Below are 19,784 nucleotides of genomic sequence, written 5' to 3'. Positions count from 1 at the left end.
TACAGTAAAACAAATGATAAGCTTCATAACTCAAGTTTATGGTCGATTCGCGAAATAATAGCGGAAAAAAATTGTTTCTCAATATCCCGCGTTGGTACCTAAAAGCTGACTAACCGGAATCGTTGTTGAAGGAATCTAACCGTAGAGCGAATCATGCGGGAAATTTTGATCGAATAGGAGAAAAAACGTGATTCTAGAGAACTCGATGAACTCGGAAAAAAAACGTCGTGGTATTAAAAGTATATTAATTTTGAAAAAGAAGGGAATGATTCGGGGAAAACAAAGCGGCCTCTATGATAAAGCAAATAAAATAAGAAAAAGTACAAGAGCAAAATATGCGTACACATAACGCTCGCCGATGACCCCAGGATGGAAGATTAATCGGCGAATCCCCTACTCTCTAACGATCGTGATAGGCGCGAGCGTATCAAAGGGTCAATGATATACGAGTGGCCTCTGGAATTAAACTAACTCGTGTTGCAGTGCTTTCACACTTGGAATAGCATTGAAACAGTAAATAATATATTTTCCCCGTGTTTTCCCCAATTGAAGAAAATTTCCTAGAAGACCGTTTGATTTGTAATCAGCTACGAGTGCACTGCTTCAATTGCTGCAATAATAAGGATAAAAAGTAAGAGTCTTGGTGGTTCAACGAGAATAATAAGAGTGACAGGAAGGGGCAAGTGTGCTTGGCTATCGGCATATCGAGCAAAAGAGACAAAGTAATTCTAGCGAACGAGTAACGCGATGTGGTAAGGAGGGGAGAGAAGCTCCGGACGAGTTGGATTCCGTGGGGTCGAGTTCTTCAGAGGCGGTAGTACGCTCGTTCATTCTTTATAGAAACAAACTCACGCATCGTCCGTCTATTTAGAAATTACCTTTTTCGTTGCCTCGTGCTATCGTTTCGTGGAAAATTCTTTGGATTATCGTCTCAACGAAAGAGACCGAGTGAGTGTCAATCGTATGGCTCGGAGATCGAGCGAACCGTTTTGAGATTCGTTCTCGATAAATCGTCGTCGAGAATGATTTACGGTTCCCTTATATTCTGTCTTTTGGGGCTGACGAGCTTGGTCCAATGTAACATTGGCCCGGTCGACAGGTAATTTCGTTTCGGTTAATTTACAGCTGAAATTAATTCGAATATTTTTATCTCATTTAATCTCTGCTTACGACTTGGTGTTTCAGAGGATACGTGTTTACCGCACCGAAGAAATTATTGGCTGGTGAAACTGAGAGCGGCTGCCTGTCGCTCCACAATTTGGAAGGACCTGCTCACATTCTACTCGAGCTTCTGTCACCTGCTGCGGCTAATACCGACGATGAAGTTCTAGCCAGCACCAGCAACCTCCTCGAAACTGGCAAGTTGCCCTTCTTCACCTTATTTTCCGACTCGAACGAACGAGCGTGTTATAAAATCACGTTGTACCAGCGTCTATACTTCGCTGAGCTTCATCCCGCCGGTTCCACACATCTTCCATTATCCTCTAATGTATAATGATCGAGAGATGAGTATGCGCTCGTATATACGTATATTTCGTATGTTACAACGCAATAAAAGACAGAGAGAGAGAGAGAGAGAGAGAGAGAGAGAGAGAGGCAGAGAGATCGTGTCCGCATTTGTTCGCTAGACGAGTTAATCGTCAATTGAAATTGTTGCTTCCTGCGGCACTTTAAAAAGGGGACCAGAAGCTGACACCAGGGTAGCTCTTATATTTAGATACGTTACTTCGATTCATACAGACTTCATCGGCCAATTGAATATACGAAATTATTCAAACAAACCATACCATTGATTTCAAATCAAAGAAAATTCGTACAGCCACCCGAATCAACCAAAGTTTAAGTGGAACTACTTTTTTCGAAGGCCACGAGCTTTCAGCACTGGGCCAAACAAATTTTATCGAATATTCGACTTCAATTTTTAAACAAACTTTGGTGGATGCTCGAAAATCGTTTTTGTGTTGAGAATTTTAAAAAATATGATATGAAAAATTCTTTATGGATCCTTAAAAAAAAAGAAAAAAAAATGAATCCCTAAAATAGTTCTGTCCAGTTTTTATCTTGATTTTGATTTGCTGGAATAATGAAAAAGTTGAAAAGCTCTCTTTGCACTCTTCAGACGTGTCGGAGCATCTTTACATTCGTGAAAAAATCCAATTGGAAATGAGACTACAAATAAATGATTTTCCTTGTCCAATGAAAAGTGAATTAGCGTGACTGTACCACTGGAAGCTTTGGCTTAATAGAGCCACTTTGTCGAACGTGGGTTGGGAATTCGAAGCACCGGTTTGATCGTCAAAATTGATGATGTGGAAATCGTGATATTTGCATTTGACATTGAGGTGATTGCTTCTCGTTAATAACTGACGAACAGGGGTGGAAACATGTCTGGAACTGGCTGTACCGGATCACACTCCAACGGCCCATTCGATCGCACGATTAAGGTTGAAAATCCGATTCGACAAGTATCCCGAGTATCATGTGAACACGGAGAAGGAGGTTTACATAGAGCACGACTCGGTCATCACGTTCGTCGAGACTGACAAACCGGTATACAAACCTGGGCAGGATGTTCGCGTGAGAATTCTCGCGCTGACGCACGATCTCAAACCGTGGAAACGAGCGGTTCGTATTTCGTTGAAAACAATAAATTTTTCCACGTTTCTTGAAGTATCATTAATTTTGCTATTTTTGTCGACAGATTCCTAAGGTATGGATAGAAAATCCCTCAGAAGTGCGAGTAGCTCAATGGACGAATTTGAGTATAGACCGAGGAATGGTCCAGTTAACGTTCCCCCTGTCTCCAGAGTCAAGTCCGGTACGATGAGTTTTAAAAATTTCGAAAACTACGAAAAGCTGCATACCAAAGACGGGACGGTGTAAAGTGAAAAAAATGGTTTTTCCCCCGCAGGGTGCTTGGAGAATCAAAGTCGAGAAAAAAAAGTCTTTGCCTCAACTCATTCACACGACAACTTTCGAAGTGAGAAAATACGTTTTGCCAAGATTTCAAGTAACTATCAATTCTCCGAGATACATACTCGCTGACGCTGACAACGTAACTTGGACGGTGTGCGCGAGTTACAGTTACGGAAAACCCGTTCGGGGAACTTTGCTCCTCAAATCAAGCCCTCAAACTCCGAGCTGGAGACGGAAACTCAATCTTCCTGAGATTCACAACGAAGTACAAGTACGAATTTTTCGCTTTGGAATAGTGAAGCCATAAAATTATTTAAAAATTATGAAAACTTTTATTTCAGTTTTTGAATGTCGATAAGATTCTTTGCATCGTCTCCGGGATAGAAATGATCCGAACTAGTCATTTGTAATAGAAGCAATCGATATTTGGTAGAAAAAAGCGAAACGAAAAACACCATAAAAAAATGGGATTAAATATTTCTATTGAAAATTTGTAAAGGTTCAACGCTCTACTTAACAATATCAATGAGCTTCAGGGTTTCTAACTTAGAAGGAAATCAAATTTTTTTCAAAAATTTCGAAGAAAAAGCCAATGATTAAATGGAAAATAGTCAAAGATTTTTTTCAACGAGTGAATAATATCGTAAATAAAAAATGTATGATTAGTTAACGTCAGCGGACGGGTGTACGAAATTCACGGTGACGGGCACGGAGCTTGGGCTGGCGCATTGGCAAGTAGCACCGACGAGCATAGTTTTGAGCGCAAATTTGACAGAGACTGGGACCGAAGTAATCGAGACTGCGACGAGTCGTACGGTCGTCGTGCATCAAGCGCTGAAGCTCGAATTTGCGCCGCATACACCAAAGTATTTCAAGCTCGGACTTCCGTACCATGGAAAAGTGAGTTCTCTTTTCTTAACTCGCTTCAACAATTGTGATGCGAATTCATTGATTGATGTATTTTCAGCTTCGAGTATTGCGCCAAGATCAAACACCGGCAGTCGGTGAAAAAATCCAATTGTGTCTGAGGGTACGTGGCAAAGACGAATGGGTTCGCGTTGTCGTCGAGTGTCGCAACTTCACGTCGTCCGTTGGTGGCTTCGTCAATTTCATCGTACCACCCCAACACAAGAATATCGTACTCTTGAGCTTCGTCGCTACCGCCATCGAGTATCCGACCAAGTATTACTCACCTGATAAAAGATGGAGGGTACGCTTTTCTTAGCCCTCCAATTTCACTCCTCGTTTTGGACGAAGCAATTTCGCCGGCATAGATTTAAAAACAGCAAAAGAATTTTTGGAAAAAATGAGAATTTTCAAGTTTGTTGGGAAAAATGAGAACGAAGCTAATGACGATTTGCATTTCAGGTGTTTATGGATCAACCTTCGGCTTACATCGATGTTGGAGCTTGGTACTCGCCTTCGGACAGTTACCTTGCTGTTGCTCGAGGTTATCAACCAATCGTATGCGGCGAAAAATATCCCTTCAACGTAATGTACACGATGCCCACGAGTGGAAAGGCTGTTAATGAGTCGTTGGCTTTCCATTACTCCATTAATTCAAAGGGCGACCTTCTGATTTTTGGTCACGTTAAGCACAAACCGCATCAAGATTCGCTTCTTAATTATTCCGAGTTTCGTAACGTTCTGGGAGCTGTTGATGCTCCACATAACAGGAGCGACCATTCCAGTGTTGTCCATAGGTACACATTCTTGCCATTTCTTTTGGTTTTTCAATTTGACAATCTTATTCGTTATCATCAATTTGTAGAAAGATCCTGCCACGCTCATTGCCCGAAATTCGAAAGATCTTTTCAGAGAAATATCGAAAGATTCGTTTTTTTATAGCTTTGTGATATTTTTTTCTCAGTCATATTTATCAATTGTATTTTCTATTAATGTGTCATTACAGATTTCCATTGAGCGTCAAAGTGACACCGAGTATGGCACCGTTGTCAGAATTACTACTGTATTACGTGCGCAACGATGGAGAGACGGTCGCAACGACTTACACAATCGAGGTTGGCCACTGTTTTGAAAATAAAGTGAAAACGTCCTGGCACGCGGAGACACAAGTACCCGGAGAACAAACGCAGTACAACGTTGAGGCTGCTCCGTGGTCGCTGTGCGGTGTTTCCGTGCTCGACAAGTCGACTCTCTTTTTGGCTCGCTCACAATTACAGCACCAGGGATCGAGCAAGGGCTCTAGTCTCCTGGACGCCGAAAAAGCGTTTGACAAGGTTAAAAGATTTCATCTTGATGCTGATACTCCACTTTATCAGAGCGTTTGGAGCCATTGCGAGAGTGAGTTATTTGTATTGCCACAAAAAGAACGTTGGAAGGGTGAACGTAGGAAATTTTCTATTTGAGAATTTATTGGAAAGGCAATTCGTTAGAAATTCAATCTATGATTAGTGAACTTGACTCTCGACTTCACGATGATTTGATAAATCGATATTTTTCGTAGAAACGACCCAGCCCGAGACGAGTGTCGGCGAAATCGATCATCTCCCGAGTCCAGCGGTCGAAGCACCACCAATTTGGGATCTTGTACGAGAGAGACGAGCTAGACGCAAACGTCAGTCGGGCCTCGGAGCCACCGTCACCAGTGGTGGTACTTGGGTCAATTATGTCGACGCTATGCAAGCTTTTGACGTACGATTTTTTCCTACTCCATTCTCTCATCCCAAAACCTTTATTGATTTCTTACTTTGTATCTACATTCAGGATTTCGGAGTCATCGTTATGAGTGATCTTATCGTCGAGTCAAGACCTTGTCCTCAACACCCATGGATGACGAGTCGAGAAAGCATCGATTTTCGCATGATGCGTCGTGGAATGGACGAACCTGGTGAGCCTGTCACGTCACTCCGTTTTTTGTAAAAATAACCCGGAAAGAAGCTTCGGCTTTGTTCAAATTTTTCAATCCAGCAGTCTTCAAGATTTATGATATTAGAATTTCATTTTTTTACAATCTTCATCTATTTTTTTTCTATGGGGAATCATGGAAAGTAATTGGAAGGATTTAAATTCACCTCTCATTTGCATCACCAGATTTGGTTGTTCGTTTTTTTTTTCACTTTTTTACATTATTTCCATAAAATTAATCGTTTGCAGACAGAATGTGGATGGCAGCAAAATCGATGCCCCAAGCATTTCCTCTGCTGTACGGTCACGAAATGGGTCACGAGATCGGTTACGTCGATCATTTGACCGATCATGCGAGTGCGACACTGAGATCATATTTCCCGGAGACGTGGCTTTGGGAATTGGTGCCGACGGGGTTGGTAATGCGTTCATCTTGAAAAAAACGTGAACGTGTTACAGAAGCAAGACACTTATCGTTCGATTTTTTTCAGGAAGGATGGTCGGGCAACTATAAAGCATAATATTCCGCACACGATAACGGAGTGGATCGGTCATACTGTGTGCATATCACCGAACTACGGACTCGGCATAGCGCAGCCAGCCAAAATCACAGCGTTTCAACCCTTTTTCCTCGATTACACTCTGCCATACAGTGTCAAACGGGGTGAAACGTTGCGAATGAAAGTGTCGCTTTTCAACTATATGGACTACAGTCTTCCAGTCAAAATCACGTTGGTCGATGCTTCTGGCTTTGATCTTCAACTACCACAGAAGTTTGGTTCCTATTGCATCGGTGCTAAATCGAGCGTTGTTCACGAGTACCCATTGAAAGCGCGCTTGATCGGTGAAATAAACGTAACGGTTAGCGCTGCCGTCGATCCAGACTATGGAGAAACGTGCGGTCCGGAAATCCTCGTAAATACGCGGTAAACATTGTTGAATTTTGAAGAAGAATGCGGCAATCTAACGTGTCCAACATCTCACCTGTTATAGACACGAGTATTCCGAGTTCGATATTTTTTCAATCGCCATGACGTTGAAGTTCAAATCGGAAAAAGCCAAAGAAATCGATTATATAACCACCTCACATTTCTTGCGACTCAAAGTCAAAAAAATTCCATATTTTTTGGGTTTTTAGACGGACACTGAATATTGTATCTAAAAATGGTGGCAAAGAAATTGAAAGTAACAAAATGAGATCAGTAATTTCCTTGCGTACCAGTCGTTTGAATTGTATCACAGTGAAATTTTCGTAAATAATGAAACAATTGGCAACTCCACGTCAATCTATAAAACTGTAAAAAAAATATTCGAACTTTGATACAGTGAAAGTGTCATTAATCAATGAAAATAATTGTAAAAACGTGAATTTTTGTCCCGATACAGTGACAGTATCGTGAAACCGATACTGGTCTTACCAGAAGGTTTCCCAATCGAGACGACCGAGTCGGCCTTCGTTTGTCCGAAGGATTTCACCGACGATTCGTCAATAGTTTGGAATCTCGATTTACCCAAGGAATCGTTGGTCCCCGACAGTGCGAGAGGCTACGTATCTTTGGTCGGTGATCTCTTGGGTCCGGCGTTAGAAAATCTCGAGAATCTCGTACGTCTTCCGTTTGGTTGCGGCGAGCAGAATCTTATTTTGTTCACTCCGAACATACACGTAATCGGCTACCTCGAAGCGACTCGTCGCAACAATCCCGAACTTCGACGAAAAGCCATACGCAGCGTAGAAAAAGGTGAATTTAACATTTACAATTAACAACATGAGCTTGTTATAACATCGTCTTGTCACAGGATATCAACGAGAGTTGAACTACCGGCACCCGGATGGCTCGTACTCGGCTTTCGGCCCGCACAGCTCCGAGAGCGGTGGCTCAATGTGGCTCACTGCCTTCGTCGTAAAATCGTTCGCTCAAGCACGCACATTGATACACGTTGACGAACGTGATCTTAAATTGTCGGTCAAGTGGATCGTCAAAAAACAATTGGAGAACGGTTGCTTCCCTCTGATAGGAAGAATCTTCCACAAAGACATGAAGGTTAATCGTCATAGATTCGCTGTCATCTAATAATTCCTTTCAAACTCTGAAGCAGAGAGCTCCTTACAAGATAAACTGCTGACATAAACCTGCAGTCGCGTGCAACATTCACTGTGCAGTAGAACTGTGAAGACTAAAAATCTTAATATTTCTTGCTTTTTCCAACAGGGTGGTCTTCAAGAAGATTCGGAAACTTATCCATCGGCGTTAACGGCTTATGTACTCATATCGCTCCTCGAATCTGGCGTTCCTCTAGCCCCTTCACTCATTAGCAACGCTCTTTATTGTTTGGAAAAAGGCATGACAGCTAGTGAAAGAGATGGGAATCCGTACACGGCTACTTTGTCAACTTATGCTCTAGCGCTACTCGAACATCCCAATGCGAATGCCAGCATGAAATCTTTGCTCGAACGGTCAACCCGTTTGCACGTAAGTATTTATTCATTGAAAAAAAAAACCAAACAACGGTTTGTATTATATTTAAAACTTGTCTTCAATGTGTCCTTATTTGGTTCTAACTTCTAAGTAAAAATAGTTCCAAAATGCATTCGAAAGCACTTTTTCGGTATAAATTTAATGTTACATAATTCATGGCTCATACAAGGGTATTGTGAATAAAAATAAAAATGTAATCTTGTAATTCAATGCCCACAGGATCTCATTTGGTGGGAAGATAAGAGGAAACCATCGAAGGGTTTGAGCATAGAAATGACCGCATACGCGGTACTTTCTCTCGTGAAACTCGGTGGCGAAGCCAATATGGCTGTTGCTCTTAAAGCCGTGCGATGGATGGCTAAACAAAGAAACGCAGAGGGTGGATTCACATCAACTCAGGACACTGTATTGGGTCTCGAAGCATTAGCCAAATACGCTGTTGCGATGTCGAGCAATACCACAGATCTTTCGATCCTCGTAACCACTGGCGAAGTTGATCAGGTTTTCCATATGAACGAAGATAATCGTATGGTTTTGGCACAGGTTCGATTACCGGTTTTACCAACTGTCATTGAGATATTTGCCGAGGGCGAAGGATGCGTTCTCGTCCAGGCAAGTTCGACCAATTTCACATTATTCTGAGTGCAATCAAACAAGTGATTCATAAGTGCAGTTCGCTCTGGATATTTAATCGTGTTCTTATAAAGAAAAATTGATATCCCAATGAATGTTTGAATATTATTTTGCGTTACCTGCTCAGTTAAAAACTCGGAAATAAAACACTGTTGAACTATTGTTTTGTTAAATTCTAGCATTTGTACTTTTATTTTGGGGAATTATCTAAAAGTAGTGTCTGGTTTTCAGGCTAAAAATAATAGTACTAGAATTTAAAGAGAAGAACAAACAGCAAAGAAGCACTGTCGCGAATGTTTATTGATGTTTTCATACTCAACAAAAAATAACTGTAAATTATCAACAGGCCAATATGAAATATAATGTTGCAAATGCTTCGGGATCAGAGGCTTTTGATCTGACGTTGAACGCCGAACCCGTGCTTTCCGGTGGCGAATGTTCTATGCAAAAACTCACAGTTTGCTCCCGCTACAAAATGGCTGACGAGGAGACTAACATGGCACTATTGGAAATCGGCATGGTCAGCGGATACGTTCCAGATAAACCGAGTTTGCACGCTCTCCTCGAAGAATCAACTACGAGTGAGTAACGTCCATAAATCCGTTGGAAAGAGCACCTTTAAACATGACAACCATGAAATTACATTTGATGATTTACTTGAATTTGAACGCAGAGGTCCGTCGATTTGAGGAGGAACGCGGCACCGTTGTCATTTATTTTGACAAATTAACCAGTGAGAGAACTTGCATATCTTTTCTTGTACTGAGAGAAAATATTATCGAACATCCGAAACCAGCAAATGTGAAGCTCTACGATTATTATCAACAAGAGCTCGTAATCACTCAGGTAAGAAAGTTAAATTAAATCAAATTTTAAAATGCCTAGCGACAGCAAATTGCTTTATTTCAAATGAGAGCACGTCCGAAAAATATTCGATAATCATTGAAATTAATGTGTAACGAGACGAAACAATATTTCACGCATCTTCAAAGAGCTAATATCAGAAAATTATTCTGGACCAATGAAAAATGATAGTTACACGAGAAATTATGAAATAAACACAAAAATCTTACGTTTTTCAAGAGTTACGAGTTTTCCCGAAGTTGCGATGCTATCGACGACGACGAAGAGAAGGAAAAGGAGAGAGAAATTGAGGTGGAACACAACGATACCGGTGACGGATTGGACGAGGTTATTCGTCCCATTGCACTAGACAAGTCGTTGTCAGAGCGTAAAGACGACACAATTAATGATACTTTAAGGCCAGAAGCGAGTATTCAACGATCGTCTAAGATAAGTGCGAAATCCATCAGCACGAATGAAGAATTGACCTCGGGTCATGCGACAGATAACAATCCAATAACGCAACTGGATCAAGAAGCTTTAGGCCATATAAAAAAGCTTCGTGAAATAATCGCTTTCGAGTTGGCCGAACGAGATGACAAAAAGAAGAAAGTCGAAGAAGGATCGACGACGCGTGCAGCACCGTTTAATTTTATTGATACAGCGACAACGTCAATTCCAAATTCACCGATCGACGAAATACCACGAACATTACACGTGGCGAGTGTCGATGAAATTGTTGATGGCGGAACGAGTCGTTTGGACGTTGGAAGTGGCGAAGAACCCGAAACGCGATCAAAAACCACTGATTCGTCGACCAACTTTTTTGGTAATCCTGCATTCGTCATTATTGATCATGAACTTGAGAGCCCCGACGGCGTTGAAGGACCTCCTCCCGTCTACGTGAAACCCTCGTACAATTTTAATTTCCCTAAAGAAAGTGTGGGCACCGGTGTCAATGGAGAAGAAACCTCCAGTGCCAACCAATCAGAATCTAGAACTCTCGCTCCGACCGGTTCTCGAAGTGACAACTCATTTATTGCAGGTAAGATATGTTCATTCCAAATTTCTTAATTAGACTTCATTTAATCGCAAAGATTATCAACTTTATTGCACGAAAAGTTCTCAAAACTGCGAACTCTCGCGGCTTAATTAATATTGTTTCCCAATGTCTTTCAATCTATATTTTTTGTATTGCAGTAACGGAACATCAAGCCGAATCTAACTCCACAGCATCAATTTGTCCTGTGTGCAAGGAATATGTCGGTGACATGAAAAACGTGTACTGTAGTGCTAACAGTTTCTTTACGATAGTGATGCACAGGAAACGACGAGCCAGAGTATTGCTGCATTTCCGTGTACCTCATGATCGCCCCGAGCGTCTCCGAAGCCTCGTCGAATTCGTTCTGGATCCGCGGTGCACGTGCAGACCTCTCGACAAAAGTGAGCAGTAACCAAGTTCTTGCACGGTTTTAACGGTGTGAATAATGACAATACGATCCATGACGCAAGGATCTGTTTTGTAAACGAAGAATTTGTTTTCACAGCTGGAAATTTGGTTGTTGTGGTCGTGCCTTCGGAGGAGAGCGAATCTTTTGTCAAAAACAGTAAGACAATAAACCCCGACGGAACCTTCGCGATCTACAGTTTGCTAAGAATCGGTTGGAACAATTTTCCGGAAGACATCTTTAATGCACGAGCTTCTTGTCTGTCACCGATTGTTGCGTGATTGATCGTGTATCCTCAATATCTCATTAATTAAATGAACTTTTGTTCAGAGATGTGCACAATCCAATTTGTTCCTTATTACGTTTGCAATGAAAAATACCGCGAATATTTGATTTGTCATCCCTATTCAATGCATATTAAGGTACAGCGCGCAGCCAGATGGAAGCCTTACGGAAAGATGATATTGTATGAGATCTAAAGGCAAACACGAAGTAACGTAACAGCGTACATGTAACGAACGAGAATTGAATATTGCTCATCTCTGCTCTCGCTTCATCAGTTTAATTCGCTGCATCGCTCTTTATTTTCATTATAATCTTGGCGGCTCGCCGCTTTTGCAGGGATCATTACAAATAAACAATTATATTTTTTAGACGGTAACCCTACCATTATAGAGTAGCATGTGTTATATTTACTTTTATTTTTTCCGTCAACATCTACGGCTCTAGCATTTGTCGTAAACATTTGGTTACCCGCATCTCGTGACTTTCGACACATGTTTTTAGCGTTACATTACGGCAAATATTCGGCCTTTTGATACTACGTATTTTTATCTGTACTGCACTCTCTTTCTCTCTCTTTCGCCTCATTCTCTCATGTATAATGAAAATAATAAAATAGAAACGATAATAATAATAATAATAATAATAATACTCTCCAACGTGTATTTTTCCAAGCTCGATACATTGAAGGAATAAAGGAATAAATCTGCGCATCACCTTTCGACCGTATAAAAGTGGCAGTAAGTAGCGGTATAGATCGCAACATTGAGCTTGTGCGCATATCAAAAGCAAATGGGAAGTATAATCTCAATGAACACGACAGGAGCAAGGAAAATTGGAATAGTTGGAAAATGAAAATACGAATGAGAGAGAGAGAGAGAGAGAGAGGGAGAAAGAAAGACAGAGAAATAGGAGAAGTACTCCAACTATGAAACAAATGCTCGAATATTAAGTCTTTGTCGTAGGGATAGTATGAGTTTAATTTGAGTCGTTGGCATATAGCGCAAAAGTGCGATCAGTTAACGACGAATAGAACGAGGCGGATATGCGCGATTTTTAGTGAATATATAGACCATACATATATATATATGTATATTTATATATACGTATTTTTATATATATGTATATTTAGTATCGTGTATTGTCAACGTCGTACTGCTCGGTGATAATGTAATGCAACGATAAGGGTGGAGCAGTGAGGTGAGAGAGGGACTCTATGGACGTTTGGTCCGCTCGGCAAAACGGAGGAACTCGCGTGCTCGGTTCAACATTGAGCAATCAATGGAGCGTGTCTCGTTATTCGATAAGTTTAGTATATTTGCGGTGCCGAACGATCGTTTATAGGACCGCTTGTTTTACGTAACGAGGTACCGCGTCTTATCTGATCCATCAGAGAGACCCTGACTTGTGACGGATCTATTATCGGCACTCGGTTCCCCATTATTCGTCTAACGCTTGCTGATCTTGTCGTGTTGTTTGACCTCCCACTACTCGCGATGCTTGACCCTCCCTGTGGCACTGTCGTTGTTTGTTGAAGTTGTTGCTGTTGTGACTGCTGTTGTTGTTGTTGCTGCTGCTGTTGCTGTTGATGTTGCTGATGCGCCAATTTAGCATTAAGACTCTCCAGAAAGCTTGTCGGACCTCTCGGAGCTCTGCTGCTCGTCGTTTCCGCATTGATATGTTTACGAGTCGATTTTGGGCTACCACCAGAAGAGCCCGAGCTACTCGAGGTACCGATCAACTTCGAACTCAAGACCGCCATGAAACTATGACCTACCCCACCAGGTCCGACAGCTTGAAACGTACTCGTACTATTCGTCAAATTCAACGATGTCGTCTCAATCATCTTCATCGCACTTGTCGTGCGTTCGACGACACTGGTACGTCCAGGAACCAGCGTTATTTGTTGTTGCTGTTGCTGCTGCTGTTGTTGGCTAGCTACTGCTTTTCGCAGAAATGAGGGACTCGCTGGAGTGTGACGCAACTCTGTCAACGTCCGTACCGTTTCTGATACTGATATCGAGCTGCGTTTCGAGAACGATATAAATGGAGATCAATATTCATGAAATTGAAACAAAGTATTTTCGATGGCAGACTGTTTCCACAATTTTTAAACGATTCTTTTTTAACGAAACATTAATTGAGCCTCAGGATTTTCTATACACGTTTATGTATCTAACGTTCCACTGCAATTGTGAAGTTCAAAATGTTAATCGATTACCAAAGTATGCTACTCACCGTTGGGGAGTTGGACTAAGAGTCGGAGATGATCCCTCAAGCAAAAAGGCCGGTGGGGGTGGTAGATTTTCCGTTTCATCTACGCACGACGATGTGGTTGTTGATTCGATAGGATTTTCGTTCGTTGTGGAAGCTGCAACGATTCCGGTGGTATTGGTTCCGGTATTGCCGACAATAGGCGGGGCAACGACCGATGATATGGTATAAGTTCCGCTTATTATGGTAGAAGTACGCCTCGTCGGTGGAGGCGGTCTCGTCGTCTGTTGCATCGATCCTCGCCGCGATAATATACAAGTAGGCGGTGCGGTACCGGTGTTCCATGCGTTCGTGCTATTACTCTCGACAATATTTTGATTTTGTCCTGATTGGGAGTGAGGCAGGGTAGTCTGACTTCCGTAACCGCTGCTTGACTCTAAACTTGACTCGGACGTTTGACTTCCGCCGCCATCTTTCTCTGCTGTTGGTTCAACCTTATAAATGAACCGTCAAAATTTGCACATAAGATGAAGGATTGATTCGTTGATGCAATTGTTGACTTAATTATTTCTAGGACGAAGGAAAAGTATGAAATGTAACATAGAAAAGTAAACTGGGGACTTTTCAGGGGTCACAGATTAATTTTCATACCGCTACTTCAGAAAAAATTCTTCTCTCAAACACTTCTGTATCAAAATGCATAGCACGGATATGCTTCAATTCCTCTACTCCTTTGGTATCTCTAATATTAAAACGATCTATTGAAGATAGCTGAAAAGCAGATGCACCGCTTCCTCAGCGGCTGATAGTTCGAGAAAAGCGAGCGGACAGTGAAGAGCAGAACCATTATGTATTTTATAGTAATAATCTTGAAAAGAGCAGAGTTGGTGTACTGCTCTTGTTAAATAATGAGGAAAAATACGATGTAAAAAATGGGAGATGAAATATCATTTGAAAAGACTGGAGAGTATAATTGTTATCAGAATGAAAGAAAATGAGTGAGATAATACTTTGTCAGGAGTTGTTCCAGCACCGGAGGACGGTGATGTGACTGCGGAAGATGCGGAAGCCGCAGGGGGATTAGCTCCGGCTGCTGGAATTTGATGAGTGGGCGGTATTTGCTGCATCTCTTGAGCACGATTGGCAGCGAGACTGGCTAATTCGTGCATGTTTACGTACATTGGTTGAGCCAGTGGATGACCTCCTAACTCTGTATACAATTGATTACGGGTTAGTTCGATGGGTAAAAGGGATGTGGAAGCTTGAAAATTGAATAAGAAAAAAAAAGAATGAGGGAATGGAACGAACCTTTGGCCAAATGAGCCGGTATAGGTAACTTTGGTTTTCCTCGTCCGCTGCTTGGCGGTTCGTTCTTGGCAGCGGTTGTCGCGGAAGTAGGTCGCTCGAGACTGGAGCATCTGTTTGGAATCGGTGGTCTGGTGCCACCAGCGCTGTTTTTCCGCATTTGAACACGAGCGAGTTGTGGATTAGATGATGCCGGTGAAGATACCGGTGAGGCCGGTTGACTATGACAACAATTGGCATCACGATCTGGTGGTTGGAATGTATATACGCTCAAGGCCGGTCGTTGATGGCCCTTTTCGTACGCTGTAAAAAGGGTGAAAATGAAAATTTAAACGTTAGTCCGTGAAAATTTTAACGAAATGCCATTTGTTTGACACTTTCACGGCGAAGCTTACCCGAGGATATTGTGTGGGGGCGTTCGTTGATTGTATTAGGACTTTGTCGATCGAACTGAACCCCTGTAGACTCTTGAAGATCAGGCCACGTGGAGGTCGTGAGAGGTCGTGATATCGTCGTGCAACCGGCGCTCTGATTACTCTGGCTTGAAGCGTTTGAAACCTGAAGAAGAAAACAATTCGGGGGTTCGCGCCCCGAAAAAAAACGTTAGTCAACGAAGACTCGCAAAAACAGTAGCTGCTACCAGAGTTACGGAGCTACCAAGCAGTGAAAGTAAAAATAAAAAAACAAAAGAAAACTAAAATAGTGTGGGTGTGAGAGAAAGAAAAATAGAGAGAGAGAGAGAGAGAGAGAGAGAGGAACTTAAAGCGCCACATATGTCGCTAGACGACGGACTTAATTACCTGGTGTTCGAAAATGGCTTGCTTATAAAGCGTGTCCTGAGAGGTAAAGCCAGAGTCGCGAGAGCTGCTGCCACTGGTGGAGTGACGTAGGCTCATCACCGTGGCTCCTATACTCGAGGTAGGTCTGAGGCCGAGGGGCTACAACGTATACAACATCGAGACTACCAACACAATCATACGCAAAGCCGACTAGTCGCATGCACGTGAAACTTGCCAGCGAGCCAGTCGATAGACAGAGAGATCGGGAGGAAAGAGATGGAGATACGACAACTAGTATAAATAATTACAACTACTGCTAGTGTATATAAAATACATACCTATTGAATGATAAGAAAAAAAAAAGAACAAAAAGGGGGAAAAAAGCGGATCATCTACTCCCGTGCAATTGAGGCTCATGTGGCGCGAGCACGCGAAACACGACGATGAAATTTCGTTTTACCTGCGAGAGTGATCTGTGCCACGGATGCGTGCAAGAATTAGAATGATTCTTGCAAGATCCACTGCTGCTACTCGTGAGAGAACTTATCGAGCACATCGAACTCTTACGAGAACCTAGCGATAATGAGGGGCTCGACGGTGGCGTTGCCAAAGCCCACTGACCGCTCTCACGCGCTTTCAAATCCGTTATTATCTGTTCTGAAGCAGCTGGCAAATCCAGTGGTGAGGCTGCGTGCCTCTCCAGTTGATCCGACACCTCTTGAAGATGCGTCAGTTCCATTAGCATCGCTATTTCCTCGTCCTGTTCACCACACAAATATTGCAAATGTTATTCAGCTGTTTCTTCGTTCTTATTAACTCATGATAACTCAATTTCACTTACGAGCACGGGCTTCAGAAATCTCGCTAATAAACAGTATCTGCCTCGTTCCTCGAGAAGAGCAGCACGCACCGCTTTTCTCTCAGTCTCTTCAAGACTCAATCGTTTCTCCTGCACGACAGCCGTCGAAGATTCTAACAATCTCGCCAATTCCTCGTCGGTTGTACGACCAATCTGGCCCTGGTGCGACTGACCTCCTGGACCGTGACCATGACCCTGCTGAACTTGTCCTTTACGCGCTTTCTTCTTTTGCAATCTAAATGTGTCTGTCGAACGCTTCTTCAACTCAGCCTTGGCTCTTTTGTACTCTGCCAGACAAACGTTAACGTTATTTGTCAAATTAGCTCATTATTTTCCTCAGGTTACAATATGAAATCAACGTCGATCGACATCCCTGTATTTCGAGAGATTTTATAAAATCACTTTACTCTCTTGTACGTTTTTCGAAAATTATAAGCAAAATTTAACTCATATTTTTTTTTGGAATTATAAACATTTCCAAGTTTTCAAAACTTGGGAATGATATTTCGTCAATGAATGTATGAATAAAATTTGTTTGAATTTATTAAATTGATGTCAATCCACTGTGGGTTATGCTGCGTCCTAAGAGATCCTGGCTCGATAGTTAGTGCACCAAACTTTAGCTAAACCCCCATCGAATACTGAGCTCTGAGTGAACTAAGAGCGGAGCGTATTAGTTTTCTTAAGTTATTTGGATGCTTAATTGGAATTATCGTTGCATGCTCATTAGATTATATGGAACATTGTGTTTGTAGATTCTTTCATTCGCTGAAGGAATTTACTGATTAAAGTAGACGAGCAAACGTTGCAATTGTATTATTTTGCGCAGCTCGCTACCTGACTCAAGTATAAATAAAAAAAGCCACCCTGTGCCTGTTATGTATTGTACAGTGCGGTAAAAAAATATAAACAAAGCAAAGTTTCATTTACAAAATAATAAGGAGATTGATGACCTACAAGCATGTCACAAGAAAAAGAACTAAAATCGTTTATTTGGTCATAAAGAGGAAAACATGTCTGTCGTTACTGAGTGTAGTTGCAGGGGGAATTGGAAAAAAAAATAATTAAAGACATTATTGTACCTTTGGCGTGCTCCTTGTCCAAATTCACGAGAGATTTTTTCCAATCCTCGAGCTTCTCCTGAAGCGGTATAACCAGGCAATCCATTATCGCGCTATGTTGAACAAGTAGGATAACGAATAATTTGACACGCTATTATGACTTTTGCCAGGATAATATGTATTATTAAGAATGTTGATTGTGAGCGGACTAACCATGTGAAAGATTTGACGCGTGTCTCAACAGCTTTATGTCTGAGACATATTCTAGTGAGGGCAGTACCAATTTCCTTAGTAGCGCCTCTTGCATTAGTAGCGGCGTCTGCTATTTTTTGGAAAGCCTCTAAATATGCAGAAACAGCTAGAATCGCAGCTCTGAGAATATAAAAAAAAACTTGTTGAATTAATTTTTTCTATCTCATTTTTATAGGTATCAATACAGCGAGAATTTTATTTTACCTGAGGCAAGAATGAAGCTTGGTGGCTTTTGAGATAAGATCCTCCCAGAGAGGAGCTCCATTCTGTACAATTTGTAGTTTTTGTCATGAGATAAAATGATGACGATGTTAAAAAAGTGTAAGATTTTGGAAAAATATAAAAAAGACGAAACTTCACCTTCATATCTGTAATGATCTGTTGGAAAAGACCGCCCAGGGCGCTGCACTCTTTCTCGACGTTGACGTCCATGTTTCCGCGCTTTTAATACCGTTGTATTCGTTCGAAGACGCAACCGCAACAGTGTCGTATTTACTTTTTTCCTTTTTTTTTCGTCCTTAAAGAGTTTCTCTCTCGTCAGCTGTCCGGTGTTGAAGCGTTTTATTTATTTTTCGTGTGTACATGGATATTTACTAATTTTTCGTATCTACGCCGTTTCTGTAACGCGTCGCACTATAGATCACCGTTGATTAATTTAAGCACAGGATTCACGAGAGAGATGAGAGTTGTTAAAAAGAAGGTAGAATAAAATCAAGACAATTTGTACAGGAATTTAATCCTTTCGTGTAATAATCGGCGAAGCGCAGTGTGCGATAATTTTGCACTTGCACCTGCAACGCTGCTCGCAAGGAAGCATCACAAATTTTTTTGTTTGAAAAATTGTACACCGGGTAATACGTTTCTCTCGGTATAAGGGCGCGCGGGAGCGCTTTGTTTGGACCACAAGTAGTAAACGAGAGGATCCACACAGAGGACACAGACACCGCACACACATACACAGGGTAATGTCTCGTAAGACTCGGGGGAGACGGCGCGTCTCATAAAGATGCAAATGCAGCCTTGTTTCGTATAAGATTCCAAATGGTCATTTGAAAAATTGGGAGATGATCTATAAAAATGTTTCTTTTATAATTATACAGTAAAACAAGATTCGATTCGATCTGCACACTCCCGGGGCCGAAAACAATAAGTCAGAAAGATTATGATGGTCCAACTGACATTACGACCATGAGCCCCCCATGTTTGACTGTATATTATAAAGCTGCGGGAGCCGAAAGTTTATGAATTTTTCCGTCTGTCTGATTTTTTCGATCACTCTCGTTCCCTCTCTTTTATCGTTTACTTTTTTCACGCTCAAGATTATACATACACTGTGCGTTTCTGTCGCGTCTGCTACTAGCCACTAAACAGTACGTATATATAAAACGTACGACCCTCCCGATCGAGAACGTAAACACAACTGAATTGACATACGAACCTTACGCATTTACACACTACTGAGCTTCCTATTCTCTCTCTCTCACGCGTTCATTCGTCGCTTTGCGTCTCTCCCACTCGTCTCGTATTCCAACACTCGCTGTTCGTTTTTTTCTTCAACACACTTCCTCTTTGGAATATCCAGCACCTTGGATATATATATATATATATTATGTTGTACCCTCGAGTTGTACATACACATGCGCGTATATGTTGGTTATAACGCGCTTGCGTGTGTCTTATACTGTTCGGTTTCCCTTCGATTCGAGCAGAAGGGCGCGGAAGTACTGTATACCTGAAGCAGAGCTGGAGCCATATGTATCAGGGATTGACCCGAGTCTTACGCTTGTTGAAACGAAGAGACTTTTACGATTGGTGAAGTGCAGCTATAGCCATCCGACTTCGTTGCT

At 41.8% G+C, this 19,784-nt stretch overlaps 2 protein-coding genes across 3 annotated transcripts; one reads left to right on the top strand and one right to left on the bottom strand.

Moving 5' to 3' along the window:
* Window positions 1–966: 966 nt before the first annotated feature.
* On the top strand, window positions 967–11,846 carry LOC122412241 (ovostatin-like). The gene is made up of 22 exons (XM_043421664.1): window positions 967–1,099; window positions 1,186–1,358; window positions 2,375–2,625; window positions 2,702–2,818; window positions 2,912–3,187; window positions 3,583–3,816; window positions 3,884–4,126; window positions 4,285–4,619; window positions 4,829–5,220; window positions 5,384–5,571; window positions 5,644–5,767; window positions 6,034–6,199; window positions 6,276–6,710; window positions 7,171–7,523; window positions 7,582–7,826; window positions 7,995–8,255; window positions 8,481–8,873; window positions 9,241–9,475; window positions 9,568–9,740; window positions 9,978–10,782; window positions 10,938–11,180; window positions 11,285–11,846. The coding sequence occupies exons 1-22, from the start codon at window positions 1,023–1,025 to the stop codon at window positions 11,464–11,466; spliced, it is 5,901 nt and encodes a 1,966-aa protein (XP_043277599.1). The 5' UTR covers window positions 967–1,022; the 3' UTR covers window positions 11,467–11,846.
* mim (missing-in-metastasis) lies at window positions 11,742–19,507 on the bottom strand. Of its 2 annotated transcripts, XM_043421719.1 has the most exons (12): window positions 18,298–19,507; window positions 18,142–18,203; window positions 17,899–18,057; window positions 17,707–17,798; window positions 16,607–16,911; window positions 16,226–16,525; window positions 15,787–15,924; window positions 15,382–15,544; window positions 14,990–15,289; window positions 14,692–14,891; window positions 13,706–14,175; window positions 11,742–13,491 (listed from the first exon to the last, which is right to left on the bottom strand). In XM_043421719.1, the coding sequence occupies exons 1-12, from the start codon at window positions 18,367–18,369 to the stop codon at window positions 12,777–12,779; spliced, it is 2,976 nt and encodes a 991-aa protein (XP_043277654.1). In that variant the 5' UTR covers window positions 18,370–19,507; the 3' UTR covers window positions 11,742–12,776. The 2 variants fall into 2 exon arrangements, with proteins under 2 accessions (XP_043277654.1, XP_043277662.1); XM_043421727.1 differs by lacking the exon at window positions 15,787–15,924 and having other exon boundaries at window positions 18,298–19,506.
* Between the last annotated feature and the right edge of the window lie 277 nt (window positions 19,508–19,784).

Source organism: Venturia canescens, chromosome 1 (assembly GCF_019457755.1).
Source record: "Venturia canescens isolate UGA chromosome 1, ASM1945775v1, whole genome shotgun sequence".
Lineage (NCBI taxonomy): Eukaryota > Metazoa > Arthropoda > Insecta > Hymenoptera > Ichneumonidae > Venturia > Venturia canescens.
This window is presented reverse-complemented; position numbering and strand designations above follow the sequence as displayed.

What these genes read in the sequence shown, in the direction of transcription:
- LOC122412241 (XM_043421664.1), top strand. Translation starts at nt 1,023, where the DNA reads ATGATTTACGGTTCCCTTATATTCTGTCTTTTGGGGCTGACGAGCTTG. An exon ending in CGTTTGGAGCCATTGCGAGA is followed by an intron (nt 5,221 to 5,383) that starts GTGAGTTATTTG and finishes TATTTTTCGTAG; the next exon opens with AAACGACCCAGCCCGAGACG. An exon ending in AAGGATGCGTTCTCGTCCAG is followed by an intron (nt 8,874 to 9,240) that starts GCAAGTTCGACC and finishes AATTATCAACAG; the next exon opens with GCCAATATGAAATATAATGT.
- mim (XM_043421719.1), bottom strand. Translation starts at nt 18,369, where the DNA reads ATGGACGTCAACGTCGAGAAAGAGTGCAGCGCCCTGGGCGGTCTTTTC. An exon ending in AAGCTTCATTCTTGCCTCAG is followed by an intron (nt 18,058 to 18,141) that starts GTAAAATAAAAT and finishes TTATATTCTCAG; the next exon opens with AGCTGCGATTCTAGCTGTTT. An exon ending in CTTAGTCCAACTCCCCAACG is followed by an intron (nt 13,492 to 13,705) that starts GTGAGTAGCATA and finishes CTCGAAACGCAG; the next exon opens with CTCGATATCAGTATCAGAAA.